Here is an 18520-nt window from a genome sequence, read left to right on the forward strand (position 1 = left end):
TTTTATATTGTATTCTTAATATTCTAAGACAAGTGAGCCGTTTCTCAAAAGAAGAAATTTTATTGCGTTCTCTACTTGTGATATCCCACCACATAAACCTCGCAGTCTTATCTTTTATGGATTTGCCTCTAGAGCTACCCAGAAATATATATTAATGGGACAGCTTCAGTCTTAAAAAATTGAAGAAATCAATAATGTATGTCATAACTTTGTTGCTTATCAGACCATAACCATCCACATTTACCCACTTGGTGGTATAGGAAATGATCCTAGAAATTAATTGTCCTGGCTGTGATGTATTTTAATTTCGGGTGTGAGAGAATAAATGGTCCACTAGGATTGCATTCAGTACGTGAAACTGGGTGAACTTTCTTATCATGTAACGCCTAGATAAACCAAGGGTGGTGTCACCGGATCTTATATCCAATTGGTATATTACCTTATAATATATTCGTATGGGGACCTCTGAAGCATTGGTTGTCACGCGACCCAGAATAATTGGTTAAATGTATATTCATGGATGCTAATGAACTTGAAAAATAGAATTAATCAATAAACGCTCCTCATTTTTTGTGGCTGACTCGAGAATATCAATCCTTACTAACCCTCTACATGGTTCAAAAAAACGATCTTCAATATACCCAACCTTTTTGCATGTAGTCTGTTATCGGTTGCCTAAGGAACAGAGGAGGTTCTGTCGACCACAGTTGTATTCAATAAGGGGAAACCCGTCGACTGTCTTTGAGGTAACCCCTACATATCTTTACCATACCTTGATTTGTTTAATACATCATTACATATTTGTCAGGGGACATCTGAGGCGCTAATTGCCTCCCACCCTTAACACTATCATATATTCCCCTCCATCTGTCTCTCGTTCCGTTTCCATCTCCACTCTCTTTTTCATTGCCATTTCTCTCTGTTTTTTACGTCTCTCGCTCTTTCTCTATCTATCGCTCTGTCTCTCTTCCCACCAATCCTCCCATATACTGCTCTCTTTCTATCTCTGCGTCTCTCTCGCCGCAATTCCCTCACATGTCATGGTCTCTCCGTCTCTCAATCTTTTTCCCCTCCATTTCCTATCTCTGTCTCTTTCTTATTCCCATCTATACCTCTGTCACTCCCCCCTTCATCTCCTCTCTCTCACTGTCTCATTGCCCACCGTATAGTTTTCTCTCTCTCGCTTCATATTTTCTGTCTCTTATTCCTCTCTCTCTCGCATTGCCCACCGTATCATTTTCTCTCTCTTCATATCTTCTCTATCTTATTCCTCTCTCTCTCTCTTGCTCACTCTGAATATTGGCCATCACCGATATTCCAGGGGGTAAACTGGGTCTCGAACACCGCTATAAACCGGCTCAACCCGAACGTACCTTAGACTAATCCCTCGCAATCGAATAGTCGAAAAACAACATCGCTTCCCCCTTCTTCCCTCCCTGTTACGCGTTTGATCTTTTGCAACGACGCGATGATCACCGGGGCTGAGTGTTACACCGTAATAGTAGCGGTGGTGCCGCTGTACGTTGCAATGTTCTTTGCCTACGGCTCCGTCCGATGGTGGACAATCTTCTCGCAGGAGCAGTGCGCAGGAATAAACCGCTTCGTCGCCTCTTCGCCGTGCCTCTACTCTCCTTCCACTTCATCGCCTCCAACGACCCTTACAAGATGAATCTCCGCTTCATCGCCGCCGACTCGGTCCAAACGATCATCCTTCTCTTCGCGGCGGCGATGTTTTACGCGCGCGGAGGCGTGACCCTTGACTGGGCAATCTCCGCCTTCTCGCTCGCCACCCTTCCCAACACGCTCGTCGTAGGAATCCCCTTGGTCACCGCCATGTACGGCGACGTCTCCGCCAGCCTCATGGTTCAGATCGTCGTTCTACAGTGCGTTGTGTGGTACACGCTTCTTCTCTTCCTCTACGAGTACAGGGCCGCTCGAGCTCTTCTTCGGGCCCGTTACCCCGACGCTGACGTGAGATCCGCCCTCGCTAACGACCCTTCCACGTCCTCTGGCTGCTATGCAAGAAGGATTGTGCCAGGAGACGAATGGTCCATCGCCAACTCTCCGCAAAACTCGAGAGAACTTCCTACGTGTGCGCGGAACGCAGACGAATCGTCAGTCCTCGACGACGCTGGCACGGAGACACGCTTGACCGTCTCGCACCCGAAAGGTTCCTATTTTGCGTCCTTCGTTTTAATTCTTTGGTCTATAGTTCTTCCCTGTGAAGTTGGAGTGCGACGTAGACGACGACGTTTTAATTTAGGACATCGTTAAGTGTTTTGGATTCTTGCTGAAAGGGCTTCGATACTGAACGATTCCCCTGTTCAGACCGGATCCTATCTGGGTTGTTGGATGAAAAGGATGACTGTTTTTTTGGGTGGAGTCGGGCTCCAGTCCTTTCCGTTTTTCATCGGTCCAGGACGTGTACTCGTTAAGCGCAATCAGAGCGTTTACCATCCTTCAAGTAGTCAACCTTCACTAGGGTAAATTACTCTTACCGTCCAAGGGGAAGTAACGTTGACGGGTGCTGAATTAGCATTGTCTCCTCATGGCTGCCTTGTTTCTGGTTCTTTCTTTTGACGGTTGCGGGCCCTTCTGTTGGCAGCGGAAGCGGAAGGAGGGGAGGAGAGATCTAACTCGCCGACGGCGACGGCGGGGAACCGGCAGGAGATGCCAACAGCGATGATAATGGGGACGACGATACTGATCATGGTGTGGATGAAACTCATTCGAAACCCAAACACATACTGCAGCCTTTTAGGCTTGGTCTGGTCTCTCATCTCGTTCAGGTAAGTTTACACGATCAAAACCCTGTTAAGAAAATGTCTACGAGGAGCAGAACAACTTCAGCTATCGCTTTTGGTATTTTTGTGATGATTGTGATCCCTATCTTCTTCATTTGGGGCAGGTGGCATATTGGGATGCCCAGAATAGTGGAGAAGTCAATCTCCATCCTCTCCGATGCTGGACTGGGAATGGCAATGTTTAGCCTAGGCGGGTTTGAAGCTTCTCCTTCACTGGTTCTACCTTTTTTTTTTGTTTCCTGTTAACTCTTCAAATTAACGCGGTTACAACTTTACTCAAAGCTATAGCTCAAATTAAGGACTATAGATGTCTTCCTATCTCCAACAAAGTACAGCCTGACTCTGGTACTATCTTATGATTTTTGCGCCCCACATTGAAAGGGTTCTACTTCTTTTCTCATCTCCAACAAACCTGCGACATACCTCTCACTTTGCAATAAGATTCAAGGTTGTTAAAGTCGATAGCGTGTTGCCAGGGCAGCACTGTTCTCGTGTCCAATAAACCTGCCACTTAGCTCTGATCCTACAACTGTGCTAAAAGCTATATCTGATAGCACGTATACAATAAACCAGACTAGCTTTGTTACTTCTTTTACGTACAATCGCTAACGACTGTACCAAAAATAAATATAGCTCATATTCTCATGTCCAACACCACCTGAAACCTAGATCTGGCACTATCTTAAGATTCAAGAGCCTACCACTCTGGTAAGGGCTATAGTTCAAAGCAAGGGATCCTACTTCCCTTCTAAACACAAGCTGAATGTTTTTCTATTACAATAACTTCTTTCATGGGATCTACAGGACTGTTCATGGCGCTGCAGCCTAAGATAGTAGCCTGTGGGAGATCCGCAGCCATCTTCTCGATGGCGATGAGGTTCGTCACTGGACCCGCGTTGATGGCGGCTGTGTCTTTTGCTCTTGGCTTGAGAGGGACCCTTCTGCGCATCGCAATCGTACAGGTAGTGATAACGAAAGCTACCATTCCTTTCCTAAGTGCGAATTCTTACAGTAGTACCATCCTCAGGCGGCGTTGCCACAAGGAATCGTCACATTCGTCTTCGCCAAGGATTATGACGTCCTCCCCTCAGTACTCAGCTCTGGGTAAGAAGATGAAAAAAGCAAAAATAGAATATTTTAAGGCCGCTTAACCTTACTTTATCTGTCTCTTATTATGCAGGGTAATCTTTGGAATGCTAATTGCGCTGCCTGTTACTCTCTTATATTATATTCTTCTCGGCCTCTGAGATTGGTGTACTTAAGGTAGAACTAAGTATTAACTCACCATCAGTCGATAGTCAAAGCATCCATATCAACGTCAACAAGCAAAAAAAAACCGTTGCTGAGAAGGAATTCCCTTTGTCCTCTTTCTCTGCCTTTCTCTCTTATTGTCAGGGAAAGGAAGAAGAAGACATAATTCCTGGTTGGAGATTTCCTTGCAGCAAAATATCGGTTTGTGCCATATAGGGTATGGCCTAAAGGTGTAATATTAATCGGCCTTTAAAATTATGAACGAGGGTCAAAATTGCCGTTTTGGTCCTACTACCATTAAGAGTTAATGATTGACATATAAGAACACCACGCCTAACGGGTTCTCCCTCTGGACGAATGTTATCAAGAGTATACTAGTCTGAGAGGAAAGTCGAATTGCATCATTCATGGGTTTATCGTGTTTGGGTAAAAACAGCACGTGTTGGCAAAAATTAATCAATGAAAAGAAGAGAGGAAAAGCGAGGGTGCGATAGAACGACAAACAAAGAGAGAGAGAAAGAGAAGAGGAGACACTGAGAAACATCGAAAGAGACAGAGAGAAAGAAGGAGCCGCACAGAGAGAGAAATAAAAAGGCAAAGACATAGACAGACATATTGAGAGAGGGAGAAACAGAGATAGTGGCAAAGAGACACGGAGATAGACCGGCAGAGACGAAGACAGAGAGAGTGAAAGAGATAGCTAGATAAAAATAGACAGAGCGAGAGAGAGAGACAGCAAGATAGAAATACGTGGACAGAGAGAGAGAGAGAGAGAGAGAGAATGACAGGCCGAGCCGGTGATAAAGACAGAGAGACAAAGATTTATAGAATGATAAATAGAGAAATATGCTATCTTGTACGGGTTTCCGATTTCATTTGGATCAGCGTCATGAACGGTGCCATGTTCTACGACTACCGCGTCTACCCACACACCCTCTGGCCTTGGTGCGGATTTTTAGAGTTATTTCACGGATGTAAAAGAGTTCTCTCGTTTGATTAATGGTACTGATAAAGATGCGGGACAGAAAGTGTTATTTTGACTACGATTGATTATATTCTACCTCTAGTACCATAGTGGGTCCTCTAATGGGGAACCACTCGTCCCCTACCACAGAGGTCTTTATCGCTATCCCTATGAGTAGCCTCTGATGTCTGTGGTGGGATCTTTGTCCAAATTTTGTCTTTTAAATATATGAAATAGTGGATGGATGGCATCTATTTTCACCTCGAAATATTGTTCTACAAGCTCTTAAAAATCAACTTTCTTAACGTGGTGTCCAAATGTCCTGTCTTCACTCAGTTGCATTTAATTTCAGAGCTGCCTTCATCGCCCGAAACTCAAAACCAGAGCCCTCAAAGGGAACGTTATTTCTGTTTTCTCTTGCAAGAAAGGTCAGTTCGCTCTGTGAAAAGGTTGTTTTTATTTATTATTATTCTTGTCAACTTACCTAGCTTTGGTTATTATAGATTGGTGAAAGTATTGATTACTCAAAAAAGAATTTTATTGGCTGTTCGCTACATTTACACCTCCTGTGAACCCTGCTTTGGATTCTCATGAGAGGATAATTTTGTTTCTCGTGTCAGAGTAATTCGGAATGCCGATATTCAAATCAAGATGATTTATCAAAACAACTTTTTATGTATTAAATTGGGAATTAACAAGCAAGTAAGGGATTTTGAAATTGGGCTTGAAGATAGACAAAATTTTGGATGAAATTTTGGATTTAGGTATTGAATTTTCCAACAATCAATTTTTAGATCTACATATGGAAGGTAAGTGAGCTAACCTAGAGAGAATAAGAGGACATAATTGGGGGGAAATGAATTACAGATAAATTTTGACTCTATCTAGGGATCGAAGATGCAAGACGAGATAAAATTCAATGTAGAACTAAGAATTTCATGTAAGATTTTTAAATCAAATTTAAATTCCAATGCTAATCACCATTCAAATCATTTCCAAGGGCATGTACATTCCGCCCATGCCTTGGCGTTTTGAAATCATTTTAAAAAGTTAAAATAAATAAGAAGAAACTTACAACTTTGATTTTTTGTAGCAAGATCTGTCGATTAAAAAAGCAAATATTGTGTCCTTCCTGGCCAAAAACTTTGGGGAGAGCTTCCTTGCTGGTTTTTCCCTTCTTCTCCACCTATATTAAAAATCCAACAATATGGATCCAAGAGGATAAAAAGAAAAACATACCCTTAAAATTTGGGTGGAATCGGACGGCTAGATTGTGTTAAATAGGCCTTAATTATGTTTAATTTTTTTTGTATTTACTTTATTGCGTTTGATATTTAATATGTTGTAAAGTAACTGTAACATTTATAGTAATCTTAATACTTACTGTCAAAACACTCTTAAGAGGATAATTTTGATTCCCCTGTCAGATTAATTCGGACAGCAAAGTTTCAAATCAAGATGATTGATCAAAACAAGTTTTTATGTATTAACATTGGGAATTACTAAGCATGAAAGGGATTTTAAAATTGGCATTGAAGATGGACGAATTTTTTGATGAAATCTTGGATTTAGGTATTTTAAATGTTAAATTGAATTTTCGAACAACCATTTTTTTGATCTAGAGAGAGGAAGTACACAAGCTAACATAGTCAGAGAAAGTGGAATATATTGGGGGAAAATAAAATACAGATGAAATTCGACTGTAAACTAGGGATCAAGGATGCGAGATGAGATGAAAATCAATGTACAAAAGAGAATTTGAAGTCACATCTTCAATGAAATTCCAATTTCAATGCTTATAACTATTCAAATCATCTCCATGGGAATGTACATTCCGCCTATGCCTGGACGTTTTTAATCGTTCAAGAAAAAGTTCAAACAGTGAAGAAGAAACTTACAAGTTTGATTTTTGAAGCAAGATCCGTAAAATTCAAAAGCAAATCTAGTGTCCTTTTCTTGAAAAACATTTGGGGGAGGGCTTCCTTGGTGGTTTTTCCCTTCTGCCCCACCTATATTTAAAAGTCAAACAGTATGGATCATAGAGGATGAAAAGACAAACATACCCTCAAAATTTGGGCGTAATCGAATGTCTAGATGGTGTTTAATGGGCCTTAATTAAGTATAATTTTGTTTTATAATTACTTAATTATGTCTACTATTGAATCTCCTTTAAAGTAATTCTAATCTGTATTGTATAATTAATTCTTTTGGTCCGAACACATCTCTGAAAATAATTTTGATTCTGGTGTTAGAGTAATTCTGATTGCCAATATTCAAATCAAGATGATTTATCAAAACAACTTTTATGTATTTAAATTGGGAGTTACTAAGCAACTAACGGATTTTAAAATTGGGCTTGAAGATGGGTGAATTTTTTGATGAAAATTTAGATTTAGGTATTTTAAATGTTAGATTGAATTTTCCAACAATCAATTTCAGATATTGAGAGAGGACGTAGGCGAGCGAACATAGAAGGAAAAAAGTGGAATGAATTGGGAGAAAATAAATTATTGATGAATTTCAACCCTAATCTAAGGAAGGAATATGCAAGATGAGATGAAAATCAATGTATATCTAGGAATTTTAAGTCTGATCTTAAGTGGAATTCAAATTCTGATGCTTATCACCACTCAAATCATCTCCAAGGGTATGTACATTTCATCTATGCCTTCAGGGTTCTTAAATCTTTGAAGAAGAAATTCAAATAGTGAAGAAGAAATGTACAATTTTGATTTTTGAAGCAAGATCTGTTAACTTTAAGAGCAAATTTTGTGTCCTTCCTGGCCAAAAACATGGGAAAGAGCTTCCTCTAGGGTTTTTCTATTCATTCCAACCTCTATGTAAAGGGTAACACTCTGGATCATATAGGATTAAAAAACAAACATACCCTCAAAGTTTGCAATTCATCGCGCGTCTAGATTGTGTTCAATGTGCCTTAATTGTGTTACTTTTGTCTCGTAATTATTTAGTTGTGTTTAATATTTAACATGCCGTAAAGTAACTAAAATATTTATGTTAATCTTATTACCTCCAGTCAGAACACTCTTGAGGGGGAAATTTTTATTCTGGTGTCAGAGTAATTCAGATTGCCAATATTCAAATCAAGATGATTTATCAATACAACTTTTATGTATCTTAAGTAGGAATTACTAAGCAAGTACGGGATTTTGAAATTCGGCTTCAAGATGGATGAATTTTTTATGAAAATTGGATTTAGGTATTTTAAATGTCGGATTGCATTTTCCCACAGTCATTTTTAGATCTTGATAGAGAATGTAGGCGAGCTAACATAGAAGGAAAAAGTGGAATGTCTTGGGGGAAAATAAATTATCGATGAATTTTGACCCTAATCTAGGGAAGATATATGCAAGATGAGATGAAAATCAATGTAGATCTAAGGATTTAAAGTCTGATATTAAATGGAATTCCAATTCCCATGCTTATCACCATTCAAATCATCTCCAAGGGTATGTACATTTCGCTTGTGCCTTTGGGGTTTTGAAATTGTTAAATAAGAAATTCTAATAGTGAAAAAGAAACTTACAACTTTGATTTTTTGATGCAAGATCCATCGAATTAAAAAGCAAATTTTGTGTCCTTCCTGGCCAAAAACATGGGAAAGAGCTTCCTCTGTGGTTTTCCTATTCTTTCTGACCTCTGTTTTAAGGGCAACACACTCGATCATAGAGGATTAAAAGACAAACATACCCTCAAAATTTGCGGTTAATCGGGCGGCTAGATTGTGTTCAGTGTGCGTTATTTGTGTTTAATTTTGTCTTGTAGTTACTTAGTTGTGTTTAATATTTAATATGCCGTAAAGTAACTAAAATCTTTATCTTAATCTTATTACCTTCTATCAGAACACTCTTGAGATGATAATTTTGATTCTCGTGTCAGAACAACTTTTATGTATTTAAAGTGGGAATCACTAAGCAAGTAAGGGATTTTGAAATTGGGCTTGAAGATGGATGAATTCTTTTATGAAACTTTGGATTTTGGTATATTTAAATGTTGAATGGAGTTTTCCAACAATCAATCTTAGATCTTGAGAGAGGAGGTAGGCGAGCTAACATATAGAGTGAAAGTGGAATGAATCAGGGGAAATGAATTATTAATGAAATCTGACTCAAAACTAGGGATCAAAGATTCGAGATGAGATGAAAATAAATGTAGAAAAAATAATTTGAAGTCAGATGTTCAATGAAATTCCAATTGCAATGCTTATGATCATTCAAATCATCTCCAAGGGCATATTTATTCCACCCATGGCTTGACATTTTGAAATCATTCAAGAATAAGTTCAAACAGTTAGGAAGAAACTTAGAAAATTTATTTTTGGAGCAAGATCTGTGGAATTCAAAAGCAAATCTTGTGTCCTTTTCTGGCAAAAAAACTTGGGGGGAGAGCTTGCTCGGTTGGTTTTTCCATCTTTCTGACCTCCATTTCAAAATCCAACAGTATGGGTCATACAGGATGAAAAGACAAACATACTCTCAAAACTTGGGCGTAATCAGATGGCTAGATTGTGTTTAATATGCCTTAATTATGTTTAATTTCGTTTTGTAATTACTTAATTATGTTTAATATTTAATGTCTTGTAAAGTAATTATAATCTCTATAGTAATCTTAATTCTTTCGCTCTGAGCACTATTGAGAAAATAATTTTGATTCTCCTGTCAGAGTAATTCAGTTTTCCAAGATTCAAATTAAGAAGATTTATCAAAACAAATTTTAAGTATTAAAATTGGGAATTACATAGCGAGAAAGAGATTTTGAAACGGGGCTTGAAGATGGACAAAATTTTTGATGAAATATTGGATTTAGGTATTTTAAATGTGGAATTGAATTTTCCAACAATCAATCTTTAGATCTAGAGAGAGGAGGTAGGCGAGCTAACATAGTTGGAGAAAGTAAATTATAGAGGAATTTTGTCTCTAATCTAGGGAACAAATGTGCAAGATGAGATGGAAATCAATGTTGAAGTAAGAATTTAAAATCACATCTTGAATCCAATTCCAATCTCAATGCTATTCATCGTTCAAATCATCCCGAAGGGCATGTACATTTCACCCACGCCTTGGCATTTTGGAATGGTTCAAAAATAAATTCAAATATTGAAGTTTAAACTTAAAACTTTGACTTTTTTGAAGCAAGATTTCTCGACTTCAAAATAAATTTTTGTTTCTTTCCTGGCCAAAAACTTGGGGGAGAGCTTCCTTGATGGTTTTTCTCTTCTTCCTGACCTCTATTTAAAGTTCAACAGTCTGGACTATAGAAGATGAAAATACAGACATACCCTCAAAATTTGTGATTAATCGGGCGGCTAGATTGTGTATAATGTGCCTTAGTTGTGTTTAATTTGGTTTTGTAATTACTTAATTGTGTTTAATATTTAATATGCGGTAAAGTAACTAAAATATTTATGGTACTCTTAATACTTTCAGTCACAACACTCTTGAAAGGATAATTTTGATTCTCATGTGAGAGTAATTTAGATTGCCAGGATTCAAATCAAGATGATTTATCGAAACAACTTTTGTGTATTTAAAGTGGAAATTACAAAGCGATTTAAATTGGGATAGACGATGGACAAATTTTTGGTTTCAGGTATTTTGAATGCTAATTTTTTTTGTCTTACAATCAATTATATCTAGACACAAAAGGTAGGTGAGCTAATATAGAGAGAGAAACTGGAATGAATCGGATGAAAACGAAATATAGATGAAATTCGACTCTAATATAAGGATCAAACATGCAAGATGAGATGCAAATCAATGTAGAAGTAAGAATTTAAAGCCAGATCTTGAACTAAATTCATATTTCAATGCTGATCACCATTCAAATCATCTCCAAGGGCTTGTACAATTCGCCCATGCCTTGGCGTTTTGAAATCGTCCGAGAAACAATTCAAACAGTGAAGAAGAAACTCACAACTTTGATTATTGATGCAAGATCCATGGAATTCAAAAGCAAATAATGTGTTCTTTTTGGCAAAAACTTGGGGGAGAGAGCTTCCTCTATGGTTTTCCCCTTCTTCCTAACCTCTATTTAAAAATCCAATAATATGGATCGTATAGTGTGAAATGCCAAACATACCCTTAAAATTGGGCGCAATCAGCCCACTAGATCTCAAGATATTGCTATTTTACTGGATATTAATATTAACTGTCCGATCATTTTTTTCTTTCCTACACGCGGGCGCTATCCAAACAGAAATGGTGAGTTTTGATTTGCCAGCGCTCTCTCCTCGTTTCATCTGCCCTCAGAACGGACGCTATCACATATTTTCACAGAAGACAACACATTAATTCTCGTGTAAATGATAGAATAAAAAAATACATTTTGGAGCGTTTGGTCGTGCGCCCAGTCACCCATTGTGCACCAGGTGCCTCATTTTCAGCTAAAGATTACTAAAAAATGGATCTTACTATTTTCATAAATGCAAACAAACTATAGATTCACCGCATACATTTATTGCACGCCGCTATTGATTATCCGCATCGTTTATTGCACAGAAATGTTGAAACCAAAAAAAACATATTTTAGCTTTTCTTCCCACCGTCGGCGCCAAAAATCATCAAACAAATGACTCGCTCATAACAGCATCGCGCATTACGGTGCCATAATGAGCCTATAAAAGGCTGATCTGGCGCATCCAATCATTCCCCCAAATTATAGGGTGAATGGCGTAAATGACACATAAGGTTAACTAAAAAAAAATTAAATGCCAAATAAATCCAAAAATACATTATTTTGATTCTTAAAATATTTCGTCGCTATATAAGGGTCAGAAATTTTTTAAAAAAATGTAAAAAATCCATAAAAATTAGTAAAGCGGTTACTAACCTCTAGCCAGGTATTTTATGCCCTGGAAAAAATAAATCTTCAATGCAATGAGGTTAAATATCATGTAAAAACATACAAAAATTTATAAAGAATTATGAAACTATAGTGCAAGCTATTTATGTCCATTTAGTTTTGATAACATGCAAATATGACCAATAGAAACTGTATATGAATGTATTATTCATTAATTTTACATTATAATTTTGAAGTTATTAGTAGGCTACGTGTTTGAAAGGACCCTTGACCACCGACCTATGTCGCCGACCGCACCCCGCAGAGCCACCACTTCAACTACGCTTGTCTTTGGTGTTGACTGCTTCATTCGGGTAGTGGCCACTGTTGTGCATTGATCTCCGCCGCCGAACCGCCGTAGTCATCATCCTTCGGTTGCGCCCATGGGGAAGTTGTCACCGCGCCCGACCTGCATAGTGCGATGGCGCCACACCATCGACGACCTGCAACCATCCGGCACACTACCGCCGCTCACATTCGTCTCGTGCCGCAGCTTGTGTCGATTCGCCTTGGGGTCACACCTGCTGAGCTCGGCTTGTGTTTGAGGTGCCTGGCCCCCCACTTCTCTCTTCCCCCCGACTTTGTCCAACATCACTCTCCAGCGCAACATCTCCACCACATGTCGAGCGACATCATGCCATCTCCAACACGCACCTGCCTGACCTGCCTGCACCGGTTGTTGCACCAACGATTATATTGATAACGGGTGGCACCACCGACGAGGTACATCATTCCCCTTACTCATCAGTTATATTATCTTCTTCAATATATTTTTCGGCTGCACTCCACAACGATCTGGTTAGATGAGGTGAGACTCCATATTCAAAAATCTACAACTTGAGTGAATTCTTAGTTAGGGACCTATCCTTTTCATTACGTGCGAGCGCCTACGGAATTATTTTGTTTGGCGCCGTAGTCGCCGTGCTCACTCCAACGCGGGTGAGAGTGTCACCATCACTATCACTGGCCGCCCGGCCTAGAGATTAGAGGTTGGCGAAACCCCATGAGTCGAGGCCAGCACGTACTTTCACCCAAGACACTACATCATGTTGTTTTATATCTGTGGGAAATTACCCGTAAGATGACATCACCATCAACGTCGGGCACCATCATGGTATCAGAGCATCTTCTCAATACACCATCAGACAACGTCCCAGACAACATCCGACATCATCCTAGAATCCGAGCATCTTTTCAGGACCCCATTAGACAATATACCCAACACATCCGACATCCAAAATATAGATAGAGATAGAGATAGAGATAGAGATAGAGATAGATATAGAGAAAGAGATAGATATATAGATAGAGATAGAGAAAGAGATAGAGATAGAGATAGAAATAGAGATAGAGATAGAGATAGAGATAGAAATAGAGATAGAGAAAAAATTGGGATTGAGATAGAAATAGAGATAGAGATAGAGCTAGAGATAGAGGTAGAGATAGAGATAGAGATAGAGATAGAATAGAGATAGAGATAAAGATAGAGATAGAGATAGACATACAGGTATGGATAGAGATAGAGGTAGAGATAAAAAGAGAGATATAGAGAAAGAGATAGAAATAGACATAGAGATAGAGATAGTGATAGAGATAAACATAGGGATAGAGATAGAGATAGCGATAGAGATAGAGATAGAGATAGAGATAGAGATAGAGATAGAGAAAGAGATAGAGATAGAGATAGAGATAGAAATAGAGATAGATATATAGATAGCGATAGAGATAGATATAGGGATAGAGATAGATATAAAGAAATAGATAGAGATAGATATAGAGATAGAGATAGAGATAGAGATAGAGAAAGAGATAGAGATAGATATAGAGATAGAGATAGAGATCGAGATAGATATAGAGATAGAGATAGAGATAGAGATGGAGATGGAGATAGGATAGAGATAGATGTAGAGATAGAGATAAAGAGAGATAGAGATAGGGATAGATATAGGGATAGAGATAGAGATGAAGATTGAGATAGAGATAGAAATAGAGATAGATGTAGAAATAGAGAAAGAGGTAGAGAAAGAGACAGAGATAGAGATAGAGATAAAGATAGAGATAGAGATAAAGATAGAGATGGATATAGATATTAATAGAAAGATAGAGTGAGAGATGGAAATAAAGAAAAAGATACATATCAAGAGAGAGATAGAGAGAGGGATAGAGATAAAAATAGATACAGATATAGATAAAGCAATAAATAGAGATAGAGGTAAGTATAGGAATATAGATAGACATAGAGATAAGGATTGACAAAGAAACATATACAAAAAGAGAATGTGATATAGATAGAGTTAGATATCAAAAGAGTGAGAGAAATAAAGATAGATATAGAGATCTAATTAGAAAAATATCTAGGCCGAGATAGAGACAGAGATAGAGACATGGATAAAAATAGACAAAGATATAGAGATATAAGTAGAAATAGAGATATAGTTGTGGATAAAGAAAGAGATAGAGATAATGATACAGATCGACATAGAGATAGATATAGAGGTTAACATATTAGTAGAGACAAAAATAGAGATAAAGATAGAGAAAGAGCTAGAGATAGAGATAGAGATAGAGATAAAGACACAGATAGAGATAAAGATAGAGATAGAGATTAATATTGAGATGGAAATAGATTAAAATGTTGAGATAGATATAGAGATAAGGATAGAGATGAATATAGAGATAGAGAGAGAGAGATAGAGATGGGGATGAAGATACTGATAATGATAGAGATAGAGATAGAGTTAGGCCAAAAGAGGATAATGGAGCAAGAGGTATTGACCATAATAGAGTAATTTCTGAAGATAGAAGATGATGCATGATAACTTTATGTAAAGGTATTACACATTAGTTCACTAAGGCATATTTTATTCACATTTCGTATGAAATTTTCTCCTGAAGCATGTGCATTGGTGCAATATAATGATAAAAGTTTCCAGATATATGCATCTTTTTACTAGTATAAAAGTATATTTGTTTATTTATTGTGGCCCACTTGGCAAATCTGCCAAAGGGGATGAATTGAACCTCTTATTTGGAGCATTTGGGGCCTTTTCGAGGAGTAGTGAAATTGCTCTTACAAAAGGATCAGGGGACTCTTTATAAAGCCAAAGAAGATCTCATTACACTAATGGGTCTCTGATGCCGGACGTCGTCAAGACGTCATCCGGTCGTCACCGAGGGTACGGGCTCGATATCGAATCGAGGACTAATCGGACTACGTCAACCGACGTCGTCCGACGGATGATAATGGCAGGTGATAATGATGACGTGCAATGCGAAAGTCCCTACGTGTTGTACGTGCATGCGCCGATGAACAGTGGATGCCGTTCCAGAGAATAGACGGGATCGCTTTGAGTGAGGTCGAACAGACCTCCTGAACCTCGCCCGAGAGGGTCGAGGGCGAGTACGTCGCCAAACGGAAAAACCCCGCTGTAGTGCTCACAAGCGTCGGGAGGACCCAACTCATACCAGGCAGGCAAGACTCTCGTAGTATTTTCATCGTTATCTCAACCTGTCTCTCGCTCACCTATCTAACCCGAGCGCGAAAGAGGCGAACCGAAAGTGCACTGAAGAAAGTAAAGGACGTAAAGGAGGACGAGTGAGGGGTACCGATGTCGCACTGGCGACAAATATGCGTAACCGGATATCCGTAGGAGTGCGGGAGTCCTGAGCGACGGGAAGTGATAACTCATATTTTGGGGTAATTAGTGATGAGCTAACTTCACTAATTAGTGTCGTTGGTTTATCCGAATTAAAACAACAAAAATTTGTAATAACCTTACTAGCGTAGGGAGAGTAAGGGTTGATCCACAGGGAGCAACGGTTTTTTCTTAGGAATTTGTGCTTTAGTTATGTATTTTTTAATAATTTTAGAAGTAGTTTACTACATATGAAGATAAATAACTAATTAAATAAAAATAGATAACAAAGAAAAATAAAATATTATTATAATATTATAATAATATTAATAGGAAGAAAACAATTTTTTAGGATTTTTTAGGAGTATTTGAAGGCTAAAATAAAATAGGAAATCAAACAGTTTGGCGCTCTGGACTTAGTCAAAATTTGGCCAAGTCCGGATGCCAAATGGGGAAGGTGGCTTGGTGGAGGAGAGAGAAAAAATGGACTGCACTAAAATCACTCTAGAATGCGTTCTAGAATGAATTTTAGAGCGTGGTTGGATGCATTGGAACCGTCTGGATATTGGCTAGCTGATCCAAGACTAACCAAAAGACAAAAGACGAATAGAAAAGAGTGAAAAAGGAGAAATAAGATGGTAACCTCTTTGTCACACCCGCTAAGGTCCAAGGGACTTCTTCTCCTTTCCACCAGCTTCTTCAGCCCTGGATGCTTCCTGCTCAGCCTGGCACTCACTGAGGTGAATGGATCTATGACTCAATTGCACTTAGGCCACCAAACATTACTTTGGATTGAATCACAAGATGAATATTACAATAGGGTGAAGGGGTTTATATAGGGAGAGAGAGCAAATCAGAGCCATTGGATTTTTAATACAATGGATGGCCAGATCTTCTTTTCAGGGCCATGATCCACGTCCATTATGGTCCTCCAATCAGCATTGAGACCTTTGAAATACCCTCTGGATGTTCAAGGCTTCTTTCCTTAATTAGCATTAAAGATGATATCTTTAAGTCTCCACCCTTGGATGTTTTGTGGATTGAATGCCTGGATCTTCTTCTCTGGCTTGGATCCACGTCCAAGGTTGTCCTCCAATCAGAATTTAAGGCCCTGAAATGTTTATAAATAATCATGACCAGACCTTCCCCTTGCCCTCCTTTCTTTGGCCCAACATGCCTCTCATAGTGGGCTTAGTGGAGCTTCCTTAGTGGGCCTTTAGACTAGAGCCAATTGTCTTGCTTTGGGCCTTCTTTATTGCCCAGGTTTGTGGCTGAGCCTGCTCCTTTGGTCCAAATAGCTTCCTCTTCATTTAATTATCCCCTTTATTCATGAAAGTTTCACCTAATTCCTGCATCTTCCACATAAACTAAGAAGAGAGTGAGATTCATTCCACTTAATTCATTGAGTTAAGTGGGGTTAGTCCCACAAATGATAATAATTAACTCCAAATTAGAAAAAGGTGATTTTTTTTCATGATGTTTCACAACATAAAATAAATGTTGATAATATATCCAGATAAAGATAAATAAGTAGATAAATTAGCTGAAATTGCACATATATATTACTCTCATTTTGGATTTATCAAATACCCCCCAACTTAGATCATTGCTAGTCCCTTAGCAATGCCCTTCGATTTTCTTTGGACTTCCCTTCTCGCCTTTACACCAAGAAGGTATCTGCATGAAGCGTTAAGTTTATCAATCACATATCTAGATGAGCATTTTCCTTCGACAATCTAGGTCAAGACCTTTGCAGGAATACATGAACTTTTTTTCTCATGGTCTGAGCAGAGCTGGTGGTCATAGTAGGGCAGCTTACTTCTCTCTAGGCTCAACACCATAAAAAAAAGATTTCCTCACTTCACACATTGAACTGGGCCTCACCCCTCTTGGTTCACTCGCTCACAAGAGAAAGGGCTACCTAAGTGGTGATGTCCCTAAAAGCTTCATCAGACCTGAAATAGAGAGTATGCAATCTTCGCCTCTTATTATGAGCACAAGGTAACAAGGCGTGTTAAGAAATGGCATCCTATTTACTCTAAGCTTCAAGAGAGATGAGAAGAAAGGTTTAAGGAGAATGGGCAAAGTCTGAGTTAAGAAAGTCGGAGGAAGATTACTTATATAGCCTACTCCCAAGATTCAAGAAGAAATGTGAAAGGTAGAAGAAGGTAAAGATGATCCTCATAAGTTATTCTTCTAGGTAGATAATGCATTCATTATGGAATGATAGGCAGTTCATAGGAAACAAATAAGAAGAAGAAGAAGAAACAAGCCCCATAGTAATTTTTCCTTTCTTTTTTTCATAATTTTGTAAAATGTATTCTTCATAGTAATTTTTCTGTATTTCCTGTTTTTTTTTTTTTTGAGGGGGCGGCAAATAGAAGAAGAGAATAGGAAAGGATGTATGAACTACAAATAATTTTTCTTGAATGAATGTCAATCACAGATTTCATGCAACCACTCTACCCTCAAAGAGGATTTTTTTTTTCTACTTTGAGGATCAGAAAGAGGAAATAGATTGAGAAGATGTAGAGTGAATATCAATGGAAAAGATTTAAAATCAGATGACAAATATCAATATGATATTGTTTTTAAAGATAAGAGAGATAGAACGACTTGGGAGTAAGGCATTTCATAAGCAAGGAGGTGGAGTCGTATATAGGTACGGTGAGGTAAAGGTGGTAAAGGGTCAGTAAGCATAGATGGATGAAGAGGGCAAATGAAGAATTGTGGGATGAAGATTTAATAAGAGGTATGAGATGGAGGGGTAATGTGCTCAAGACTTGAAGAAGTGCATCTCACTATCCAACATATGATTAGGCTGATAGGTAGTCATTCACATAGATAGGTTCGGTTAAATCAAAATATGGGTGTAGTGGGGGTGTCACACTTTCACTCAACACTCAAATCCTTATCTATGGGGTATACACCTTTTGATTTTCAGATCTGTCCTTCACCCTACCATGTACTCTCGCCATTTGGGGATAAGATCATGTACTACCTAGAAA

General features: G+C 38.5%; 1 protein-coding gene across 1 annotated transcript; it reads left to right on the top strand.

Moving 5' to 3' along the window:
* The first annotated feature begins 1468 nt into the window (after window positions 1-1468).
* On the top strand, window positions 1469-4112 carry LOC144702967 (auxin efflux carrier component 3a-like). Its single transcript, XM_078574998.1, is given in 7 exon segments — window positions 1469-1604; window positions 1607-2170; window positions 2606-2789; window positions 2909-2994; window positions 3609-3766; window positions 3832-3908; window positions 3985-4112. Coding segments are annotated over 7 exon segments (1272 nt in total). The 3' UTR covers window positions 4052-4112.
* Window positions 4113-18520: the final 14408 nt, after the last annotated feature.

Source organism: Wolffia australiana, chromosome 5 (assembly GCF_029677425.1).
Source record: "Wolffia australiana isolate 7733 chromosome 5, ASM2967742v1".
NCBI lineage: Eukaryota > Viridiplantae > Streptophyta > Magnoliopsida > Alismatales > Araceae > Wolffia > Wolffia australiana.